A 22,025-nucleotide genomic window follows, 5' to 3' on the forward strand; every position below is an offset into this window, starting at 1 on the left:
ACACAGGCGTCTTCTAACTGTCACAGCACTTACAGGTAACTCCAGACTGTCTTTGATCATCCTGGAGCTGATCAATAGGTGAGCCTTTGCCATTCTGGTTATTCTTCTATCCATTTTGATGGTTGTTTTCTGTTTTCTTCCACGCGTCTCTGTTTTTTTTGGTCCATTTTAAAGCATTGGAGATCATTGTAGATGAACAGCCTATAATTTTTTGCACCTGCGTATAAGTTTTCCCCTCTCCAATCAACATTTTAATCAAACTACGCTGTTCTTCTAAACAATGTCTTGAACGTCCCATTTTCGTCAGGCTTTCAAAGAGAAAAGCATGTTCAACAAGTGCTGGCTTCATCCTTAAATAGGGGACACCTGATTCACCCGTTTGTTCCACAAAATTGACGAACTCACTGACTGAATGCCACACTACTATTATTGTGAACACCCCCTTTTCTACTTTTTTTTTTTTTTACTAATAGCCCAATTTCATAGCCTTAAGAGTGTGCATATCATGAATGCTTGGTCTTGTTGGATTTGTGAGAATCTACCGAATCTAATGGGACCTTGTTTACCATGTAACAATAAGAAATATACTCAAAACCTGGATTAATCTTTTTAGTTACATAGCACTACTATTATTGTGAACACTACTGTAGAAGCACATCCATATTTCTTGTGCAAGAACAGCAAAGCTATATGACCTCACACTGAAGATGTTTGTGACCCCTGATGTCCCCGCCAGGTTTTTTGTATTTTTTTGGATTATGAGGAACTGTTAAATGTCTGTTCATTATGGTGGAATGTTTGCATGGTGCTCTGAGCAAACTAGAGTGTGTGAGCGTCACCTTGGGGTAATCCAGGGTAAAAAACGTCTCTAGGTGGTGATCAGGTTTGTGTCAACGCCCTTCAGTGGCTTCAGCAGAGAAACTCCTGCCAGCTGTGCAAAGGGCTCTTTGACCTCCGACCTTTTCTTGTGAAGATGAAGACGCCTGAGAGGAACAGTGGGAGAGAGGTCAGAGATCAAGCAGGCTAGTCTTCTGTAAATTATATATATATATAGATAAAGACAAGTGAACATGCAGAGGAACAGTCTGCAGAGAGCTGAATAATTAATTCACAAGAGGCCAACTGTTGGTGAATCAGATTACAGATGCCTGGTCATCATCACTGACACCATCAGGGCAAAGGCTGTGTCCTGTGTGTTCTATTAAAATAACAGACCAGGAGATTTACATAACTCCATATACAAATAGGACAAATCAATCAATAATCATGACAGAATGACCACCATGAAAAATAAGAAGACAGTTTACACAAAATGTAAAGTTTTTTTTTTTTTCTTCTTTTTGAGCACCTCGTAATCTAATACTTTGACATAGTACGTGACAAAAACATTGGGAAGAGGACATCACAGCCCGAACTGTAAAAACAGTCCACCAAAAATCAATAGAACACCACAGTTTACAGCGTCTGAGATGTATCAGCCAATCACAGGCTTGAGGCTGTTCTTTGCACTATGGCGTCTGGAAATAAGCATTAATGGACATCTGGGCCTGGATTGGACTTGCTTTAAAGCACCACTGTGCTTTGTCTGGAGACATGTAACTAGGGGTCACCAAACCCGGCTCCTGGAAGTCACCTCCTTCGTCCACTGCTATTTAACCAAGTCAGGCGTGCTCAGCCAGTCAACAGCTAGAAAACACCAGATGCAACTAATCAGCTGGTTACATGGAAAACACATGGCAGGTCATCCCCAGGTCCTGGGTGGGTGACCCCGCCATCTCCACCTTGCTTGTGTGTAGTGCCTTGAGACAACATGTTCTGAATCAGTGCTGTATAAACAGTAGGGCTGCCACAATTAGTCACAATTACGTCGACTATCAAAATCATCTGTGACTAATTTAATGATTGGTGTCACCGTTTATTTTTTAAGCTTTGTTTTTCCTCTCAAAGCTGCTGCTGTACCTGCCTTTCTGTCCTTGACGCACATGCACAGTTGTGATAATCCGGGACAGCCATGATGTCACTGAAAAAGTTATGCCAAAACAATAAAGCGTGTCTGCAAAGAAGCTCAAAAGTTTGGGAACATTTCAACCAAATTAAAGAGAAAAATGTGCAAAGGAAAATCTGCAAGGCAGAATTTGCCTTCCACGGCAGTAAAATGGCGATGCAGGAGCATCTGAAAAGGAAACACATTGTGGCTGATGCTGACAAAGAGGGACAGGTGTCTCTGTAAGCTAATTGGCAAGTTATCCATTAACATTAATGTCTATAGTGAGCTCATTACTTATATTGACATGTAAATTGTAAATGTCAACATCAATGATGATGGTTTCATTAGCCTTATCACACATATGTTATGTGTTTGCTGTAATGTTATAACAACATCATGTTTGAATAGGAAACGTGATAACACTATGTTACAGTGCTAAAAATATGTCCCTCTTCACTGGACGACTGTTACCAAGCCAACAACATGCGCACGTCGGCAAGCAAATATCCTGACTGAAGCAATCTTGAACATGTTGATGACTGACATGATATCGATCTCACTTCACCACAATGATGGAAAAGAAATATGACATCCTTTGAGAACGTCAGTCTCTCCCTCACTCTCTTTCTCTCAATTTCAATTTGCTTTCCTGGCATGAATGTATTAAAACAATATTGCCAACAATAACACACAGTAAAATAAACAATAGCAACATTCAAAGACAAATAACAGCTGCATGCTGGTGTGATAAGCCATAATTTACGCATGATATGATTAGTCAACTAATCAGTGACTAGCTGGTTATCAAAATAATTTGTTTGTGGCAGCCCTAATAAACAGAACCATCTTGTGAGTCGTGGTAGAAGTTCTAATGAAGAATGAACAAGGTGAAGTGCTCCAAGGAACTGAAGTCGACCTGAAACAGACCACAGATAGTGAAGGATCCACACAAAGTAAACTCAGTAAACTCAACTTGTCAAGTACCAACCAAGCGGCAACACTCAAGCTCGCATTTTGACCCCAACCAGGAAGTGCAGTTCGTTGACTGGCTGCTTGAGGCCGGCTCCAAAACAGAGCACATTCCTTAGAAGCCCATTTTAAAGCATCCAAATTTAGAGCAGAAATAAACATTTTTAATAGTCTGGTACAAAAATGGTTTTGGTTTCTACAGACAGAAGAAGGGCCTTTATTGTCATTGTACACGTGTGTGTGTGTATATATATACACATATACACACACACACTGAGGAAAATAACTATTTGAAACCCCTGCGGTTTTGCAAGTTTTCCCACTTAGAAATCATGGAGGGGTCTGAAATTTTGATCTTAGATGCATGTCCACTGTGAGACATAATCTTAAAAAAAAAAATAAAAAAAAAAAAAATCTGGAAATCACAATGTATGATTTTTTTAATCATTTATTTATTTATATGTTATTGCTGCAAATAAGTATTTGAACACCTGTGAAAATTCAATTTCAATCAATTTAATTTATTTTCATTTATACTGTATAGCGCCAAATCACAACAGAGTTGCCTCAAAGCGCTTCACACAGGTAAGGTCTAACCTTACCAACCCCCAGAGCAACAGTGGTAAGGAAAAACTCCCTCTGATGATTTGAGAAAGAAACCTCAAGCAGACCAGACTCCAAGGGGTGACCCTCTGCTTGGGCCATGCTACAAACATAAATTACAGAACAATTCACAGACAAATATACAAGAAATGCTATTGGCGCACAGGACAGGAGGATTGCCAACACAAATACAACTCCCATCTCTGGATGGAGCTGCACCTTAAACAGAGAAAAAACAGAATCAGGCATCAGACAAGAAATACTGTATAATTTGCCAGCATTAAACAACAAGAAAAACAGAGAAGTACTAAGGTGATCGCCGGCCACTAGCCCTAAACTTCACTAAAAGACCCAGAATTTAGGTAAAGTTGAGGCCGTAGCCTGCTCCAATTACTAATAAATGAATTAAAAGAGTAAAAAGTGGAAAACAAAACTGTACCAGTATGCTAGCAATATGAAAGGGGAAAATAAGTGCAACTTAAGTCTGGACTTGAAAATCTCCACAGAATCTGACTATTTTATTGACGCAGGGAGATCATTCCACAGAACAGGGGCATGATAAGAGAAAGCTCTGTGACCCGCAGACGTCTTATTCACCTTAGGGACACAAAGTAGTCCTGCACCCCGAGAACGTAAAGCCGGTACGTAAGGTTTAATTAGGTCAGCTAGGTAGGGAGGTGCCAGTCCATGAATAATTTTATAGGTTAGTAGCAGAACCTTAAAATCTTATCTCACTGGGACAGGAAGCCAGTGAAGGGATGCCAAAATGGGTGTAATGTGGTTGAACTTTCTGCTTCATGTCAAAAATCTGGCTGCAGCATTCTGAACCAATTGGAGACCCCTAATGCTAGACTGTGGTAAACCAGAAAATAGAACATTGCAGTAGTCCAATCTAGAAGAGATAAATGCATGGATCAGGGTCTCAGCATCAGCCATACACAGGATGGGACGAATCTTCACTATATTTCGCAGGTGGAAGAAAGCAGTCCTAGTAATATTTCTAATGTGGAGGCCCAAGGACAATGAAGAATCAAAAATTACCCCAAGATTCCTTACTTTGTCAGTGTGATGTATGACACATGAGCCAAGGCTGAGCGTTAACTGGTCAAATTGATGCCCATTTCAGTCTTATCAGAGTTTAAAAGTAGGAAGTTTCTAGACATCCAACTTCTCACTGCTGCAAGGCAATCTCCTAAGGATTTTATGTGAACGAGATTACCAGCAGTTTTCGGCATGTACGAGGTCTATTAGAAAAGTATCTGACCTTATTATTTTTTTCAAAAACCATATGGATTTGAATCACGTGTGATTACATCAGACATGCTTGAACCCTCGTGGGCATGCAAGAGTTTTTTCACGCCTGTCGGTTACGTCATTCGCCTGTGGGCAGTCTTTGAGTGAGGAGTCGTCCACCCGCTCGTCGATTTTTTTCCATTGTTTAGGAATGGCTCAGAGACTGTTGCTTTGTTTGATAAAATTTTTTCAAAACTGTAAGGCACAACTGAGTGGACACCATTCAATAAATTCAGCTGGTTTTCGGTAAAAATTTTAACGGCTGATGAGAGATTTTGGTCTGGTAGTGTCGCTTTAAGGACGGTCCACGGCGCCTGACGGCGATCTGCGCTTCGAGGCGGCAGCATCTCACCATTTCAAGTTGAAAACTTCCACATTTCAGGCTCTGTTGACGCAGTAAGTCGTCAGAGAACAGAGAACTTTCAGAAGAAGTCGGCATGAGGAGTTTATTTGGACATTCCATTGTTAACGGTCATTTTGTAATGAAAGAACGTGCGGGCAGAGTCGCATGTCGGGCTGGACCCGACCGCGGGGGGTCGCGGCAGGAAAAACACCTCCGTTGGAAATCTTAACGGGCAAGTTGGAACATGCCCAAGCTGTTAAACAATTTCTCAGTTACTCACTTGTTGAAAGCCATTAAAAGCCGCCTGAATTCTACAAATGGTTTTCAACACGGAGGTGTTTTTCCTGTCGCGGCGCACACAGATTTGCCGAGTCGTCACGGAAACGACTCGGCAAATTTGCGCGTACGTCTTTCATTAAAAAAATGTCCTTAAACAGTGGAATGTCCGCATAAATTCCTCATGCCGGCCTCTTCTGAATCTTCTCTGTTCTCTCACGATGTCCTGGGTGAATTAAGCCTTAAATTAGGATGTTTCAGCTCGAAACAGGCCGACGACAGTGCCTGGAAGCGCTGCAGGACGTCCCGCTCCGTGGGAAGTCCTTACACCGACAGAAACACCCCATAATCTCTCATCAGCTGTTAAACTTTTCACAGAAAACCAGCTTAATTTCTCGAATAGTGTCCACTCGGATATTCCTCACAGGTCCAGAAAAATTTTGATAAAGCAACGCACGCCGTCTCGAGCAGCGTGTGAAACAAAGGAATTCAGCCGAGAGGGCGGGACCACATCTCACTCAAGGCCTGCCCACAGGGAAATGACGTCACCGACACGCGTGAAAAAACTAACGCATGCGCACGAGGGTTCAAGCATGATTGGTGTAATCGCATGTCATTCAAATCCATATAGTTAAAAAAAAAAAAAGGGTCGGTTTATTATCCAAGAGACCTCGTATAACTGAGTACCATCTGCATAGCAGTGAAAGGTAATCCCAAAACGCTGCAATATGTGCCCAAGGGGTGCTATATAAAGGGAGAAAAGCAGGGGGCCTAAGACAGACCCCTGTGGAACCCCAAATTTCATGTCACTAAGGTTAGAGGTAGTGTTACTGTACAAAACACAATGAGAATGACTGGTCAAGTATGACATCAGCCATGCAAGGGCACTCCCAGTAATCCCAAAATGATTTTCCAGCCTATCAAGTAGAATATGATGATCCACTGTATCAAATGCAGCACTGAGATCTAACAGCAACAGAACCATAGCGGTGTCCGAATCCATTGTAAGCAGAAGATCATTCACCACTTTAGTGAGAGCCGTCTCTGTGGAATGATATTTTCTAAAAGCAGACTGCAGTGGCTCAAAGAGATTATTCTCAGTAAGCTAGTCTACGAGCTACTGTGACACCACTTTTTTCCAGAATTTTAGAGAAAAATGATAGATTTGATATCAGCCGATAGTTTGTCAATACACTAGGGTCAAGATTAGGTTTCTTAAGTACTGGTTTAATCACTTCAGATTTTAAACATTTAGGAACAGATCCAGAAATTAAAGAAAGATTAATAATTTCCAGCACAGTCGGCCCAAGAGTGGGCCACAGGTCCTTAAACAATTTTGTTGGTATAGGATCAAATAAACAAGTTGTGCTTTTTGTTGATATTACGAGTTTTGTCAGCATGCCTAGTAGGGCTGAAACGATTAGTCGAGTAACTCGAATAATTCGATTACAAAAAATGTTCGAGGCAAATTCTGTGCCTCGAAGCTTCGTTTAACGTTGTAGTACATATGCCAGGCCTGTGTGTGGCGCTGCAAAGTCCACAGGAAAAAAAAAACAGAATAAGACTGGAGCATAACAGCTAATGAAATTAGCAATGATAGCTACCACTTTCCAGCGTGACAGAGTTAAAATAAAGCCTTTAAGAGATAGATGGTCCACGCCGATCATCTGAAATAGGACTTACTGTGCATTTAAAGCGAGCAGTGTATTTGTCTCATTAAAAAAAAAAACACGGTCTGCTCTACGTGGGGAGGGACGGTGGCCGGCTGCCCTCTGCACGGTGTTGAGGGGCTGACAGACCGGGCGAGTCACAGCTCTGGCCCCGGCTACATTGACAAACAGCAGAAGTCCACTCTTTCTTCTGGTTTCCTCAGACTCACACTGTTTGACTTTTTAATTTTTTGCTTTTTAGGACAACACACAACACTTCACAAACACGGTGACTTAAATAAAATAATAAAAAAACTGACTGCGAGGCTGCATGTTCAACCTCCGGCTGAAATGCATCTGCTGAATTGCAGAGAAAGAGGGGGAAAAAAAAAATATATATATATATATACGAGGTCTCTTAGATAATAAACCGACCCTTTTATTTTTTTTTTAACTATATGGATTTGAATGACATGCGATTACACCAATCATGCTTGAACCCTCGTGCGCATGCGTGAGTTTTTTCACGCGTTGGTGACGTCATTTCCCTGTGGGCAGGCCTTGAGTGAGATGTGGTCCCGCCCTCTCGGCTGAATTCCTTTGTTTCACACGCTGCTCGAGACGGCGCGTGTTGCTTTATCAAAATTTTTTCTGGACCTGTGAGGAATATCCGAGTGGACACTATTCGAGAAATTAAGCTGGTTTTCTGTGAAAAGTTTAACGGCTGATGAGAGATTATGGGGTGTTTCTGTCGGTGAAAGGACTTCCCACGGAGCGGGACGTCCTGCAGCGCTTCCAGGCGCCGTCGTCGGCCTGTTTCGAGCTGATAACATCCTAATTTAAGGCTTAATTCACCCAGGACATCGTGGGAGAACAGAGAAGATTCAGAAGAGGCCGGCATGAGGAATTTATGCGGACATTCCACTGTTTAAGGACATTTTTTTAATGAAAGACGTACGCGCAAATTCGCGGAGTCATTTCCGTGACGACTCGGCAAATCTGTGTGCGCCGCGACAGGAAAAACACCTCCGTGTTGAAAACCATTTGTAGAATTCAGGCGGCTTTTAATGGCTTTCAACAAGTGAGTAACTGAGAAATTGTTTAACAGCTTGGGCATGTTCCAACTTGCCCGTTAAGATTTCCAACGGAGGTGTTTTCCTGCCACGACCCCCCGCGATCGGGTCCAGCCCGACATGCGACTCTGCCCGCACGTTCTTTCATTACAAAATGACCGTTAACAATGGAATGTCCGAATAAACTTCCTCATGCCGACTTCTTCTGAAAGTTCTCTGTTCTCTGACGACTTACTGCGTCAACAGAGCCTGAAATGTGGAAGTTTTCAACTTGAAAACGGCGAGACGCTGCCGCCTCGAAGCGCCAGATCGCCGTCTGGCGCCGTAGGCCGTCCTTAAAGCGACACTACCAGACCAAAATCTCTCATCAGCCGTTAAAATTTTTACCGAAAACCAGCTGAATTTATTGAATGGTGTCCACTCTGTTGTGCCTTACAGTTTTGAAAAAAATTTTATCAAACAAAGCAACAGTCTCTGAGCCATTCCTAAACAATGAAAAAAATCGACAAGCGGGTGGACGACTCCTCACTCAAAGACTGCCCACAGGCGAATGACGTAACCGACAGGCGTGAAAAAACTCTCGCATGCCCACGAGGGTTCAAGCATGTCTGATGTAATCACACGTGATTCAAATCCATATGGTTTTTGAAAAAATAATAAGGTCGGATACTTTTCTAATAGACCTCGTATATATATAAAAATATCACACAGGGACCCAGTCCATCAACCTTAACAAAAAAAAAAAAAAAAAAAAAAAACTTAAAAATGGTTACATTTTACAAGTTGGAGAAAACAAAACAGAAAGCCACATCCCATCGCCATTTCAGCAAAATGCTAACACTTTGGCGCAGTGACATTGTGCCATTGCTTAAGGAGAGCCCTGGACTATTGATGATGTTTAAAAACGCAAAAGTACTTTTTATCCGATTACTCGCCAGAATAATTGATAGAATACTCGATTACTAAAATAATTGATAGCTGCAGCCCTAATGCCTAGTGAGATACTATCAAATTCTGTAAATCTAGGTAATACCTCAGTAGTGGCGCCCACCTCAATAGCAGGGTGTAGCGGCTGGGTTAAGGCATGCCGGGATATGTTTAACCTGATGTCTTCTATTTTCTTCCCAAAGTAATCCAGGAAATCTTGTGCTGTAAAAGGAGAGCGAACAACAGGTGGTTGTCCATGCATAAGTGTTGCCACCGTTTCGAACAAGAACTTTAAGTTATGCTTGTTTTTGTTGATCAAATCAGAGTAGTAAGTCCGCTTTGTAGCCAATAATGCATGCTTATAGTCTAAGATAGCATCACGCCACACAAGGTGAAATACTTATAATTTTGAATGACGCCATTTCCGTTCTAGACCTCTTGCTTTATGCTTGAGGTCACGCAGATAATCATTAAACCAAGGTGAGTGTGATTTGGGGGAGCGCGGTTTTAACACAGGTGGTGCAATCATGTCGAGTGTAGTTTTGAGCACTGAGTTTAAACTATCCACAAGTCTGCCTACTCCCTGGGTATTGTCAATGTGAAGCTAAGACATCAGGCAGTCTAGCTTCGAGTTCAGTCTTAATTGAGGAGTTGATGCATTGCCATAATGATATATAAGGTTGTTGTTCCACTAAACACGGCAGCGAAACTGTAAACTTAATAAGCGAGTGACCAGACACCACTGATGTAAGAGGCATGATGTCAATATTCGTGACAGCAATACCATGTGCGAGAACCAGATCCAGGGTATTTCCACTAATGTGCGTCGAATCCCGAATGCAAAATCAATGTTAATATTTGGTACAGTAGCCTTTGTTTACAATTACAGAGGTCAAACGTCTCCTGTAGTTTTTCACCAGGTTTTCACACACTGCAGCAGGGATTTTGGTTCACTCCTCTATACAGATATTCTCCAAATCTTTCAGGTTTGGAGTTTCAGCTCCCTCAAAAGATTTTCTATTGAGTTCAGGTCTGGGAGACTGGCCAGGCCACTCCAGGACCTTGAAATGCTTCTTACAGAGCCCCTCCTTAGTTGCCCTGGCTGTGTATTTGGGGGTCATTGTCATGCTGGAAGACCCAGCCATGACCCATCTTTAGTGCTCTTACTGAGGGAAGGAGGTTGTTTGCCAAAATCTCGCAATACATGACCCCATCCATCCTCCCTTCAATACGGTGCAGTCGTCCTGTCCCCTTTGCAGAAGAGCACCCTCAGAGTATGATGTTTCCACCCCCATGCTTCATGGTTGGATGGTTTTTTTTTTTTTTTCTTTAATATTTATTTCATTCATTTAAAGAAAAACAGAAAAGCAAAAAACAAAAGCACCACAATACCAGAATGAAAGGAGCAGAAAGAAGAACAAGTCTTATGATTTCTGCCCCTTTTAACAATACAATCTTTCAATATACAGCATCATAGTCAACATTATTTAACAGATTGCATTTCTTTAACTTGTCACATACCACTGACCCATTTCATAATTATGACCATTAATTAATAGATTACATCACTGACAGGTTACATTTAAACTTAAGACACTCCAAACATTATTAACAGTTTACTTTTTTTTTTTTTTTTTCCTTTCTTGCAGCCCACTGACTTACTTCATAGTTTCATACTTACTTAATACATCTAATTTAATATGTTTTTTAAATAATTTAAGCGACCTTAATTCTTTAATTTCGTTATTAGATTGTTCCATAATTTGACACCATTTTACTGCAATACTCCTTTCCTTTACTTTGGTTCTAAATCTTGGTTTTTTAAAGACTTCTATTCCTTTCAATTTATAACTACTTACTCTTTTTTCAAACATATTTTGAATGTTTGTTGGTAAAGTATTTTTATTAACTTGGTACATCGTTTGTAATATTTTCAAATCAACTAAATCATGAAATTTAAGTACCCTATACTTAATAAACAATGGATTAGATGAATCTCTAAAACCACTGTTACTAATCACTTTTAAAGCTCTTTTCTGCAAAATAAATAAAGGTTGTATATAGGTTGTATATGTTGATCCTCAGATTTCTACACAGTAAGTTAAATATGGGACAATCAATGAATTGTACAATGTTAATAAACCATAACTACTTAATGAATATTTTACTTTATGCAAAACAGCAATGGCTTTCGCTATTTTTCCTTTTATGTAATTTATGTGTGACTTCCATGTAAGATCTTCATCAATCATGACTCCTAAAAATTTCATTTCTTTTACCCTTTGTATATCCATTCCATCTATTTGTAATGACATTATTTTCTTTTCTTTCTTTCTTACATTCACAAAATCATTGATATACAAAATAAACAGTTTGGGTCCAAGTACCGATCCTTGTGGTACTCCATAAATAATGTTACACAATTCTGATTTGGTATTATTTATCTGAACAAACTGTTTTCTATTTTCTAAGTAGCTTTTTACCCACTGATGTGCAACACCTCTTATTCCATATTGTTGTAACTTGTGGAGCAATCTTGAGTGGTCTATAACATCAAAAGCCTTTTTCAGGTCAATAAAAAATTTACAAAATAATCCTTATTATCTATTGTTGTTGATATTTTCTCTATTAGTTCCATAATTGCCATAGCTGTCGAATGTTTTGTTCTGAATCCATACTGAGCATTATTTAAAATATGATGTTTCTCAATAAATTTATCCAATCTTGTTACAAAAACTTTTTCCATAATTTTAGAAAACTGTGGAAGCAATGATACTGGCCTGTAATTAGAAAAATTATGTTTGTCTCCATTTTTATATAATGGGACTACCTTAGCAATTTTCATTTCATCTGGAAAAACCCCAGTTGACAGAGACAGATTACAAATATAAGTAAAGTTGGGGTTGTTCTCATCCTCTAACATGGTAAGTGGAGTTGATTCCAAAAAGCACTATTCTGGTCTCATCTGGGAGATTCTATGGTAACGGAATTATAATCCGAGCACATTTTAATGGGGAGCTAAAATATGGCCAGGTTTTTCCCATCAGGGTAATTCCATTACCATAGAATCACCCATCTGACCACATGACCTTCTCACATTGATCCTCTGGATCATCCAGATGGTAACTAGTGAACTTCAAATGGGCCTGGACATGTGCTGGCTTGAGCAGGGGGACCTTGCTGCCCTGCAGGATTTTAACCCTTGACAGCATCATGTGTTACTAATGTAATCTTTGTGACTGTGGTCCAGCTCTTTTCAGGTCATTGACCAGGTTCTCTTGTGCAGTTCTGAGCTTTCTCAGAATCATCCTTATCCCACAAAGTGAGATCTTGCAAGGAATCCCAGACCAAGGGAGATTGACAGTCATTTTGTGCTTCTTCCACTTTCTCAAAATAGTCATAACAGTTGTTGTCTTCTTCCAAGCTGCTTGCCTGTTGTCCTGTAGTCCATCCCAGCCTTGTGCAGGTCTACAGTTTTGTCCCTGGTGTCCTAAGACAGCTCTTTGGTCTTGGCTATGGTGGACAGTTTGGAGTGTGATTGATTGAGTGTGTGAACAGGTGTCTTTTATACAGGTAACAAGTTCAAACAGGTGCAATTAATACAGGTAAAGAGTGCAGAATAAGAGGGCTTCTTAAAGAAAATAACAGGTCTGTGTGAGCCAGAATTCTTGCTGGTTGGTAGGTGTTCAAATACTTATTTGCAGCAGTAACATACAAATAAATTATTAAAAAATAATACATTGTGATCTTTGAGTTCATCTCATACAAAATGGGAGCGAAACCAAAAGTGTTGCATTTATATTTTTGTTGAGTGTATTTGCAGATTATTATGTCTCTCACAGTGGACATGCACCTAAGATGAAAATTTCAGACCCCTCCATGATTTCTAAGTGGGAGAACTTGCAAAACCACAGGGTGTTCAAATACTTATTTTCGTCACTGATATATTATATATATATATATATATATATATATATATATATATATATATATATATATATAAAACACACACACACACACACACACACACACACACACACACACACACACACACACACACACACACACACACACACACAGATTTCTGTCCTCTGTAGTTAACCCATCCTAATTACAGTTAGACACAATCCAACCACTATGGAGCAGTGGGCTGCCACAGTCCAGCACCCTTGGACCAACTCCAGATGTAGAGATGCGTCCTTGGTCAGGGGCAGAGTAAGGAGAAGACCCTAAGGAAGCATGGTTTTTGATTATGTGAGGAAACCGGAGTGTCCATTGATTCCTCTGCTCGTAGTCTCTGACAGAAACTGAGCCAATCACTTTTCTGTCTGTTTCGAGTATTTTGTTGCAAACACCTGGAATAATATGACTTGTGCAGTGAAATGCCCAAACAATTAATCTAAGACATCCTTGTTCTAATATTCATGCTGAGTGAAACTCTTGTCTTGTTTAATATTGTATGCTAATGATGTTAGCAGCTGTTGGTAGGTCCACTTAATGCACAATTACTGAGGAAATATGCAGTGGGTAACTTTTGCTGTCCACACCAAAGCAAAAAGTTATGAGAAAACCACCTCACAGTCCCCAAAAATATGAATTAAACACCCAAGCCAGGACATTTCGAGAAAGTAGGATGGTTCGTCAGAACACTGTTTCTGACTTTAAGTGGATATCCGGAAGCACAAGGCAGTGGCTAGCAGGCTAACGGTAAACCAGGAAAACGCCCAACTGCTTGCTCTCCGCTAAACATCGACTTAGCTTCAAACAAGCCACTTATAAACTTCACAGTTTTCTATTGTTTTACTTGACTTCATTTTAATGCTAGGTTGATTGGTTAATTATCACGTGATCACTAATAACGATGTGCGGCTAAGAGTTAGCTGCGTGAAGCTAGCACGGCTGTACTCACACGTAGATGATTGACATTAAGTGCATGAGCCAGAGCACGAAGAAGAGCAGGAACCCGAACACGGCCAGAGCCTGCATCAACACGTCCAGAACCTCCATGACCATCCGCGCGTATCCACTCTGTGATAGCCTCAGCAGGACCGCTAGTTCGGTCCAACGATCGCTTTCAGCGTTTGACAGACAGCAGACTCCGCTGACGGTCAGCTGACCGACTGTAGGCGGGACCAGAGCAGGGGGTGGGGTTGATGCTGTAAACATACACAACCCAACGCTGCTGCTTCTTCTATGTCGTTTAACGGCAGCCGGCATCCATATTGTTGCATTGCTGCCACCTTCTGCCTCAGTCCGTTATAGCAGTACTAAATCCTCTCGATCAGTCCAGTTAGTGCAGCAGATAGTGATTGTGCACATGGGCGTAATTTGGTGGGGGATATGTGTGTGTACTTGAAACATGCTATGCCAGTCTTATGTGCAAACCATGTCAGTCTTATGTGCAAAACCATGTCAGAATAGTATCCTCGTCTCTGCAAGTTTGTATTTTTAGCAGCATTGACTTGTTTACACCTGTTTCTTGTTTGTCACATTTGGAATTTTCTGGGAATGCATTTGCCCAGATTTGAAAACCAAAAATAGTTGCCTCTAGGGACTAGTGTCTACACATAAGTATTGATTGGCTATATGCTAATTTACTAAATTCTGAAAGTTAGAAAAGGAAATCAGAAAAGCTATCTGGGACCTCAGAAAGACCATCTGCAATTATTGCTTGATCTTCAAAATCAGTCTATGCAAGCGAAATTATGTTCAGTATGAGTGTGTCATTAGTGCCACTTCAAAAATTTTATTCATGATAAGTAATTTATCCTAAACTTATGATCTGTTGTTTTTTCAAACTTATGCAAAAACAAATCTTGAGAAAAAAAATACAGTATGCGATAGTAATAATTATTAAGAGCCTGTTCTTTCATATTTATGAATACATTTTACCACATTGCAGTTGCTTTTTAATGAAAACTCAACCTATCATTCTTTTGAGTTCTACACATGTGGTGATACCTTTTTTACACCAGGATGTTAATAAAAATCAATGCTGGCTATTCTCAGAATAAAGTACTTATATCCACAGTTTCAAATTGCATAAGTCAAATGGTTGTCCACTTTATGTCTTCTCAAAATCTTAAAATTACTGTTCTGGATGCTCAGAATGCATCTGAGCTTATCTAGAAACCGTTGCCTTCTGGGGCCTAAAGCGGCCCCCAGACCCCCGGCCTATAGGCTTCTGCCCTGCGGGCCTCACACTTTGTCCCCCCAATTTCTAATTCTAAACTGCGCCCTTGATTGTGCAGTTTTGTGACTAAAGCATGAAATTTTCCACACATATTTAATACCTATTTTCAGATGTAAAGGTATCCCGGAGCCGCCCTCTAATGAACTACAGGGGGCAGAATTTAAAAGTAAAGTGTTTCAATCATATTGAAAGGTATACCACATTATTTGCCTGACCACAACGATTCCAAAAAGATATAGTTTAAGATTATCCTTGACTGTTAACTCAGTCACATGGGGTGCACAGCCAGTACATTCTGAGTGCCAGTCCCAAGCCCGATAAATGAGGAGGGTAGAAGGAGGCACGGTGTTAAGATTATAGTTTGTCAAATCTCAGCCACATGGGGTGTGCAGCCCAGTACAATCCGAGTGCTGGGTCCTAATCCCGGATAAAAGAGCAGGGTTGCATCAGGAAGGTCATCCGGTGTAAATCAAGCCAACCCAACCGCGCAGACTAAAAATCGAATTTCTATACAGGATCGGTCGAGGCCCAGGTTAACAACAGCCACCACTAGTGCCGTACCCAACAGGGTGCTGATGGAAATTGGGCTACTGCTGGCGAAGAAGAGGAGGAGGAGGAGGAAAATGTGTCCAGAGACAACCGAAGAAGAGGAAATCGAAAAGGGTGGACATGAGAGTCGGAGCGTTGAAAATGGTGGCAGTATGGCAGGTAAAGGAAGAAAGCTGGCTGATAGATGGAGAGAAGAAAGGTATGACATATTGTGTGTGCAACAGGCCAGTGGAAGGAAATAAGACCAGGAGCATAGTCGTAGGTTCAAGTTGTTGTATCTGGTGTGGACAGGGAAGAGAAATGGTGTTGGGTCATTTTAAAGGAAGAGTATGTGAAGAGTGTGTTGGAGGTTACGCGAGTGTCTGACCGGTGGATGATGTGAAGTTAGAAATTGAAGGGGTAATGATGAATATCATCAGTGCATAATGCCCCACAGGTAGGTTGCGAGATGAAGGAGAAAGAAGATTTTTGGAGTGAGTTAGATGAGGTGGTGGAGCGTGTGCCCAAGTCTGAGAGTAGCGATAAGAGGAGATTTCAATGGGCATGTTGGTAAAGGGAACAGATGGGTAGATATGGTTTCAAGGGACAGAATGTGGAAGGACAGGTAGTAGTTGATTTTGCAAAAAGGATGGAAATGTGAATACTTACTTTAAGAAAATGGAGGGAGCACAGGGTGACATACAGTGGTGGGCACAGTTCCGATAACATAATTATCGAAGATAATGTTTTCATTATCAGATTATCTTTTCAGATAAGTTTAAATTTGCAATTCATGGATGTTTTGTTTAGGAGTAATATTGTCGCCTGCAGTCTTTTGATGTCAATTTCAATTGTAATTTCAGGGGCACTTCTAAAATATTAATAATAAAATAAATAATAATAAATGGCTGTTTGTGCAAATTGTGTGTGTTTTTTTTCAAGTGGGGGGCACTTGGAGGGGGGTCTTGCCCAAGGAGTAATTCAGTGTAGAAGGCGATGTAGAACCGCCACTGACTCTGGGTGTGGTAAGGTTAGGCCTTACTTGTGTGAAGCGCCTTGAGGCAACTTTGTTGTGATTTGGCACTATATAAATGAAAATAATTTGAAACTAAAAATTGCATTTGTGGATTTAGAGAAAGTTTATGACTGAGTGCCAAGAGTTGTGGTATTGAATGAGGAAGTCTGGAGTGGCAGCAAAGTGTGAGGGTAGTGCAGGACATGTACAAGGATAGTGTGACAGCGGTAAGATGCACAGTTGTAATGACAGATTCATTCAAAATGGAAGTGAGATTACATCAAGGATCAGCTTTGAGTCCTTTCTTGTTCACAATGGTGATGGACAGGTTGACTGATGAGATCAGTCAGGAGTCTCCCTGGACTTTGATGTTTGCAGATGACATTGTGATCTATAGTGAGAGTAGAGAGCAGGTTGAGTCTCGCCTGGAAAGGTTGAGATATTCTCTGGAGAGAAGCGGAATGAAAGTCAGTAGGAGCAAGACTGAGTACATGTGTGTGAATGAAAGGGAGCCTGGTGGAATAGTGCAGTTACAATGAGTAGAAGTGGTGAAAGTAGATGAGTTAAAATACTTGGGGTCAACTGTTCAAAGTAATGGAGAGTGTGGTAGAGAGGTGAAGAAGAGAGTGCAAGCAAGGTGGCAGGAGTGATTTGTGACTGAAGAATATCAGCAAGAGTGAAGGGGAAAGTTTACAATACAGTAATGTACAAGTAGTGGGACCAGCTATGATGTATGGCTTACAGATGGTGGTACTAACAAAAGGACAAGAGGCAGAGCTGGAGGTGACAGAGCTGAAGATGTTGCGATTCTCTTTGGGAGTGATGAGAATGGACAAGATTAGGAATGATATATCAGAGGGACCGGTCAGGTGGGACGGTTTGGAGACCAAGCCAGAGAGGTGAGATTGAGCTGGTTTGGACATGTGCAGAGGAGGGACCCAAGGTATATAGGGAGAAGGATGCTGAGGATAGAGCTACCAGGCAGGAAGAGAAGAGGGAGGCCAAAGAGGAGGTTTATGGATGTGCTGAGGGAGGACATGCAGGTGATTGGTGTGACAGAGGAAGATACAGAGGACAGGATGAGACGGAAACAACTGATCTCCTGTGGCGACCCCTAACGGAAAGAAGATCAATTTCAGTTTGCACAGGGGTCAAAAGTTAAAGTTGCACCAGTTTTGGTAATAAAGAGATGCAAATTACTGGTTGAGCTTTTTTTTTTTCAATATTTATTTCATTCATTTAAAAGAAAAACAGAAAAGCAGAAATGAATATATACAAGACATTGAATGAAAAGGAGCAGAGGGAAGAACATGTCTTATATTTTCTGCCCCTTTTTACAATACAGTCTTTCAGTTTTAAGCATCATTATTCAACATTATTTAACAGATTACATTTTTTTGACTTTGTCACATACCACTGACTTATTTCATAATTTTAGCCATTATTTAAAAGATTACATTTTTAACAGGTTACATTTTAGACTTAAAACATTTTAGACATTATTAACAGATTACATTTTAGACTTTGTCACAACCCAATGACTTATTTCATAGTTTCATACTCAGTTAATACATCTAGTTTAATACGTTTTTTAAATAATTTAAGCGACCTTGTTTCTTTGATTTCTTTGTTGAGGTTGTTCCATAATTTTACACCATTCACTGCAATACTCTGTTCCTTTACTTTGGTGCTGAATCTTGTTTTTTTAAAGTCTTCTATTCCTTTCAAATTATAACTATGAGGTCTATTAGAAAAGTATCCGACCTTATTATTTTTTTCAAAAACCATATGGATTTGAATCACGTGTGATTACATCAGACATGCTTGAACCCTCGTGGGCATGCGAGAGTTTTTTCACGCCTGTCGGTTACGTCATTCGCCTGTGGGCAGTCTTTGAGTGAGGAGTCGCCCACCCTCTCGTCGATTTTTTCATTGTTTAGGAATGGCTCAGAGACTGTTGCTTTGTTTGATCAAATTTTTTTCAAAACTGTAAGGCACAACTGAGTGGACACCATTTGATAAATTCAGCTGGTTTTCGGTAAAAATTTTAACGGCTGATGAGAGATTTTGGTCCAGTAGTGTCGCCGTAAGGACGGCCCACGGCGCCTGACGGCGATCTGCACTTCGAGGCGGCAGCGTCTCGCCGTTTCAAGTTGAAAACTTCCACATTTCAGGCTCTGTTGACCCAGTAAGTCGTCAGAGAACAGAGAACTTTCAGAAGAAGTCGGCATGAGGAGTTTATTCGGACATTCCATTGTTGATGGACATTTTGTAATGAAAGAACGTGCGGGCAGAGTCGCATGTCGGGCCGGACCCGACCACGGGGGGTCGCAACAGGAAAAACACCTCCATTGGAAATCTTAACGGGCAAGTTGGAACATGCCCAAGCTGTTAAACAATTTCTCAGTTACTCACTTGTTGAAAGCCATCAAAAGCCGCCTGAATTTTACAAATGGTTTTCAACACGGAGGTGTTTTTCCTGTCGCGGCGCACACAGATTTGCCGAGTCGTCAAGGAAATGACTCGGCGAATTTGCGCGCACGTCTTTCATTAAAAAATGTCCTTAAACAGTGGAATGTCCGCATAAAGTCCTCATGCCGGCCTCTTCTGAATCTTCTCTGTTCTCTCACGACGTCCTGGGTGAATTAAGCCTTAAATTAGGATGTTTTCAGGTCGAAACAGGCCGACGACGGCGCCTGGAAGCGCTGCAGGACGTCACACTGCGTGGGAAGTCCTTACACCGACAGAAACACCCCATAATCTCTCATCAGCCGTTAAACTTTTCACCGAAAACCAGCTTAATTTCTCGAATAGTGTCCACTCGGATGTTCCTCACAGGTCCAGAAAAATTTTTGATAAAGCAACGTGCGCCGTCTGGAGCAGCGTGTGAAACAAAGGAATTCAGCCGAGAGGGCGGGACCACATCTCACTCAAGGCCTGCCCACAGGGAAATGACGTCACCAACACGCGTGAAAAAGCTCACGCATGCGCACGAGGGTTCAAGCATGATTGGTGTAATCGCACGTCATTCAAATCCATATAGTTAAAAAAAATAAAAGGGTCGGTTTTTATCTAAGAGACCTCGTACTTACTCTTTTTTCAAACATATTTTGAATGTTTATTGGTAAGGTATTTTTATTAGCTTGGTGCAATGTTTGTAATATGTTCAAATCAACCAAATCATGAAATTTAAGTACCCTATACTTAATGAATAATGTATTAGATGGATCTCTAAAACGACTATTGCTAATCATTTTTAAAGCTCTTTTCTGCAGAATAAATGGTTGTGTATAAGTTTTACATGTTGATCCCCAGATTTCTACACAATAAGTTAAATATGGGACAATCAATGAATTGTACAATGTTAATAAACCATAACTATTTAACGAAAATCTTACTTTATGCAAAACAGCAATGGCTTTTGCTATTTTTCCTTTTGTGTAATTTATGTGTGACTTCCATGTAAGATCTTCATCAATCATGACTCCTAGAAATTTCGTTTCTTTTACCCTTTGTATGTCCATTCCATATATTTTAATGACACATTTTTTTTCCACTCTGTCATTAAACAATATGAAATTTGTCTTATTAAGATTTAGTGACAATCTGTTTATATCAAACCAATGTTTAACTTTTTCCAACTCTGTATTTATCACTTGTGCTACTTCCTGTATACAGTGGCGGCTGGTGAAAAACAGTCTTGGTGGGGCTGCTGTGCCAATAGATTCCCTTGCCTTGTCCAGTACAGGCATTCAAGTGAACAATCGGAAAATTACTACAATTCCACAATAATCATTTCATGTCCTTCTCAAAATCAGCAGTTTTACAGATCAAGTTAACCATTTACAGCTATATTAGGCCCCATTTCTACTTTGGAAAGGAACAGTATCAAATACAACACTCAAGTCTTGACCAAAGAACATTTCACCATTTGACACCAATTACACACATAGTACACCAAACTGTACTGAACTGCCATTATCTACAGACAAACAGATCCTGGGGTTCACAATGACACCGACCTTAACAAAATAGAAAATATCACCAAATTTACACTCTTTAAAACGTGGAAAAATTCTTCAATTGACAAAGAACATTATGTACATACAATCTTACTGCTACACTTGTAGATATATTGAGATAAACTCTCTTAGTGTGATATGGTGTGCTCCCATAGGATTTCATGCTAAAATTGATTTTGTTGCTGTTTGTGTTTCAATAGGGCCAAGACTGTCATAAAATGACAGGGCTCAGGTTTCCAGTCCCTGCTTCTCTTCTGAAAGGGGGCACACGTCAGTACAGTGGTAAACTGAAAATCAAGTTAAATTACATGAAATATACACAAATAAACCCGTCTTGAGAGGATTAAAATAAGGTTTGTCTAGGTTCTGACCAATAGTTACACAGGTATAGGGCTTTAAAGGTTCAAGGTCATCCTAGGGTAAATGCTAAAATGTTGTTGTAAGTGGCTTCAAATGATTCCTCATCATTTTGAAGCAAAAACATGCATTGATTTGGTGATACCACCCTTTGCAATATCCAGGGAAAGTCTCAGTGACCCCATAGACCATGAAGACCCTTGATACATTTTGCCATTTAATTATCCAACCAAATGGCATACACAAAAACAAAAAGCATTTTTGGATGCACCATTTTTCAATACGACCAACTTGTCACCAGTTTCAACAAAATCTGAGCATCGGGTAAATTTTACCCCAGGATCACCTTGAACAATTATGGGGCTATACCACTTTAAAGGTTAGAACCTAGGCAAATATATACTTTTCCAATCCTTATAAGGAGACAAACACGTTAGTGTACATTAGAACACAATTTGACTATTTCAAATTTTCCCTCCTTGAAGAAGGCGGCAGCAGTATGAAAATTTAAACCCCATCATTCTTTTACAGTCTGGTCCCTACTGAATCCAAAACAGCAAGAAAATCTATTTTAGCACAAAACTCCTACGGGAACTGTTTCATTGACATACCATACCACACTATTTGTTCACTGTGTATTTCTGTGGACTGTTGCTCCACGGATCGCATTCACCAGCTCTGTTGAAAACAAATGCACATAGAGAGCAGGGGAAGTCAGCAGTGAGTGACCTGTACTCCCAAGTTGTAGGGGGCTCCATAGAGAAGAATACAACAACAACAACAAAAGCCT

The 22,025-nt window shown here is 40.5% G+C and overlaps 1 protein-coding gene across 1 annotated transcript in view; it reads right to left on the minus strand.

Moving 5' to 3' along the window:
• LOC117529985 (ceramide glucosyltransferase-like) overlaps window positions 1–14,246 on the minus strand; it is a 38,060-nt gene extending 23,814 nt beyond the window's left edge. Inside the window, 3 exon segments of the mRNA XM_034192907.1 lie at window positions 840–877; window positions 880–983; window positions 14,030–14,246. Of these exon segments, the coding sequence (XP_034048798.1) occupies window positions 840–877; window positions 880–983; window positions 14,030–14,133 (246 nt within the window). The 5' untranslated portion in view covers window positions 14,134–14,246.
• Window positions 14,247–22,025: the final 7,779 nt, after the last annotated feature.

The sequence above is a fragment of the Thalassophryne amazonica genome, chromosome 17, assembly GCF_902500255.1.
Source record: "Thalassophryne amazonica chromosome 17, fThaAma1.1, whole genome shotgun sequence".
NCBI classification, from domain to species: Eukaryota; Metazoa; Chordata; class Actinopteri; order Batrachoidiformes; family Batrachoididae; genus Thalassophryne; species Thalassophryne amazonica.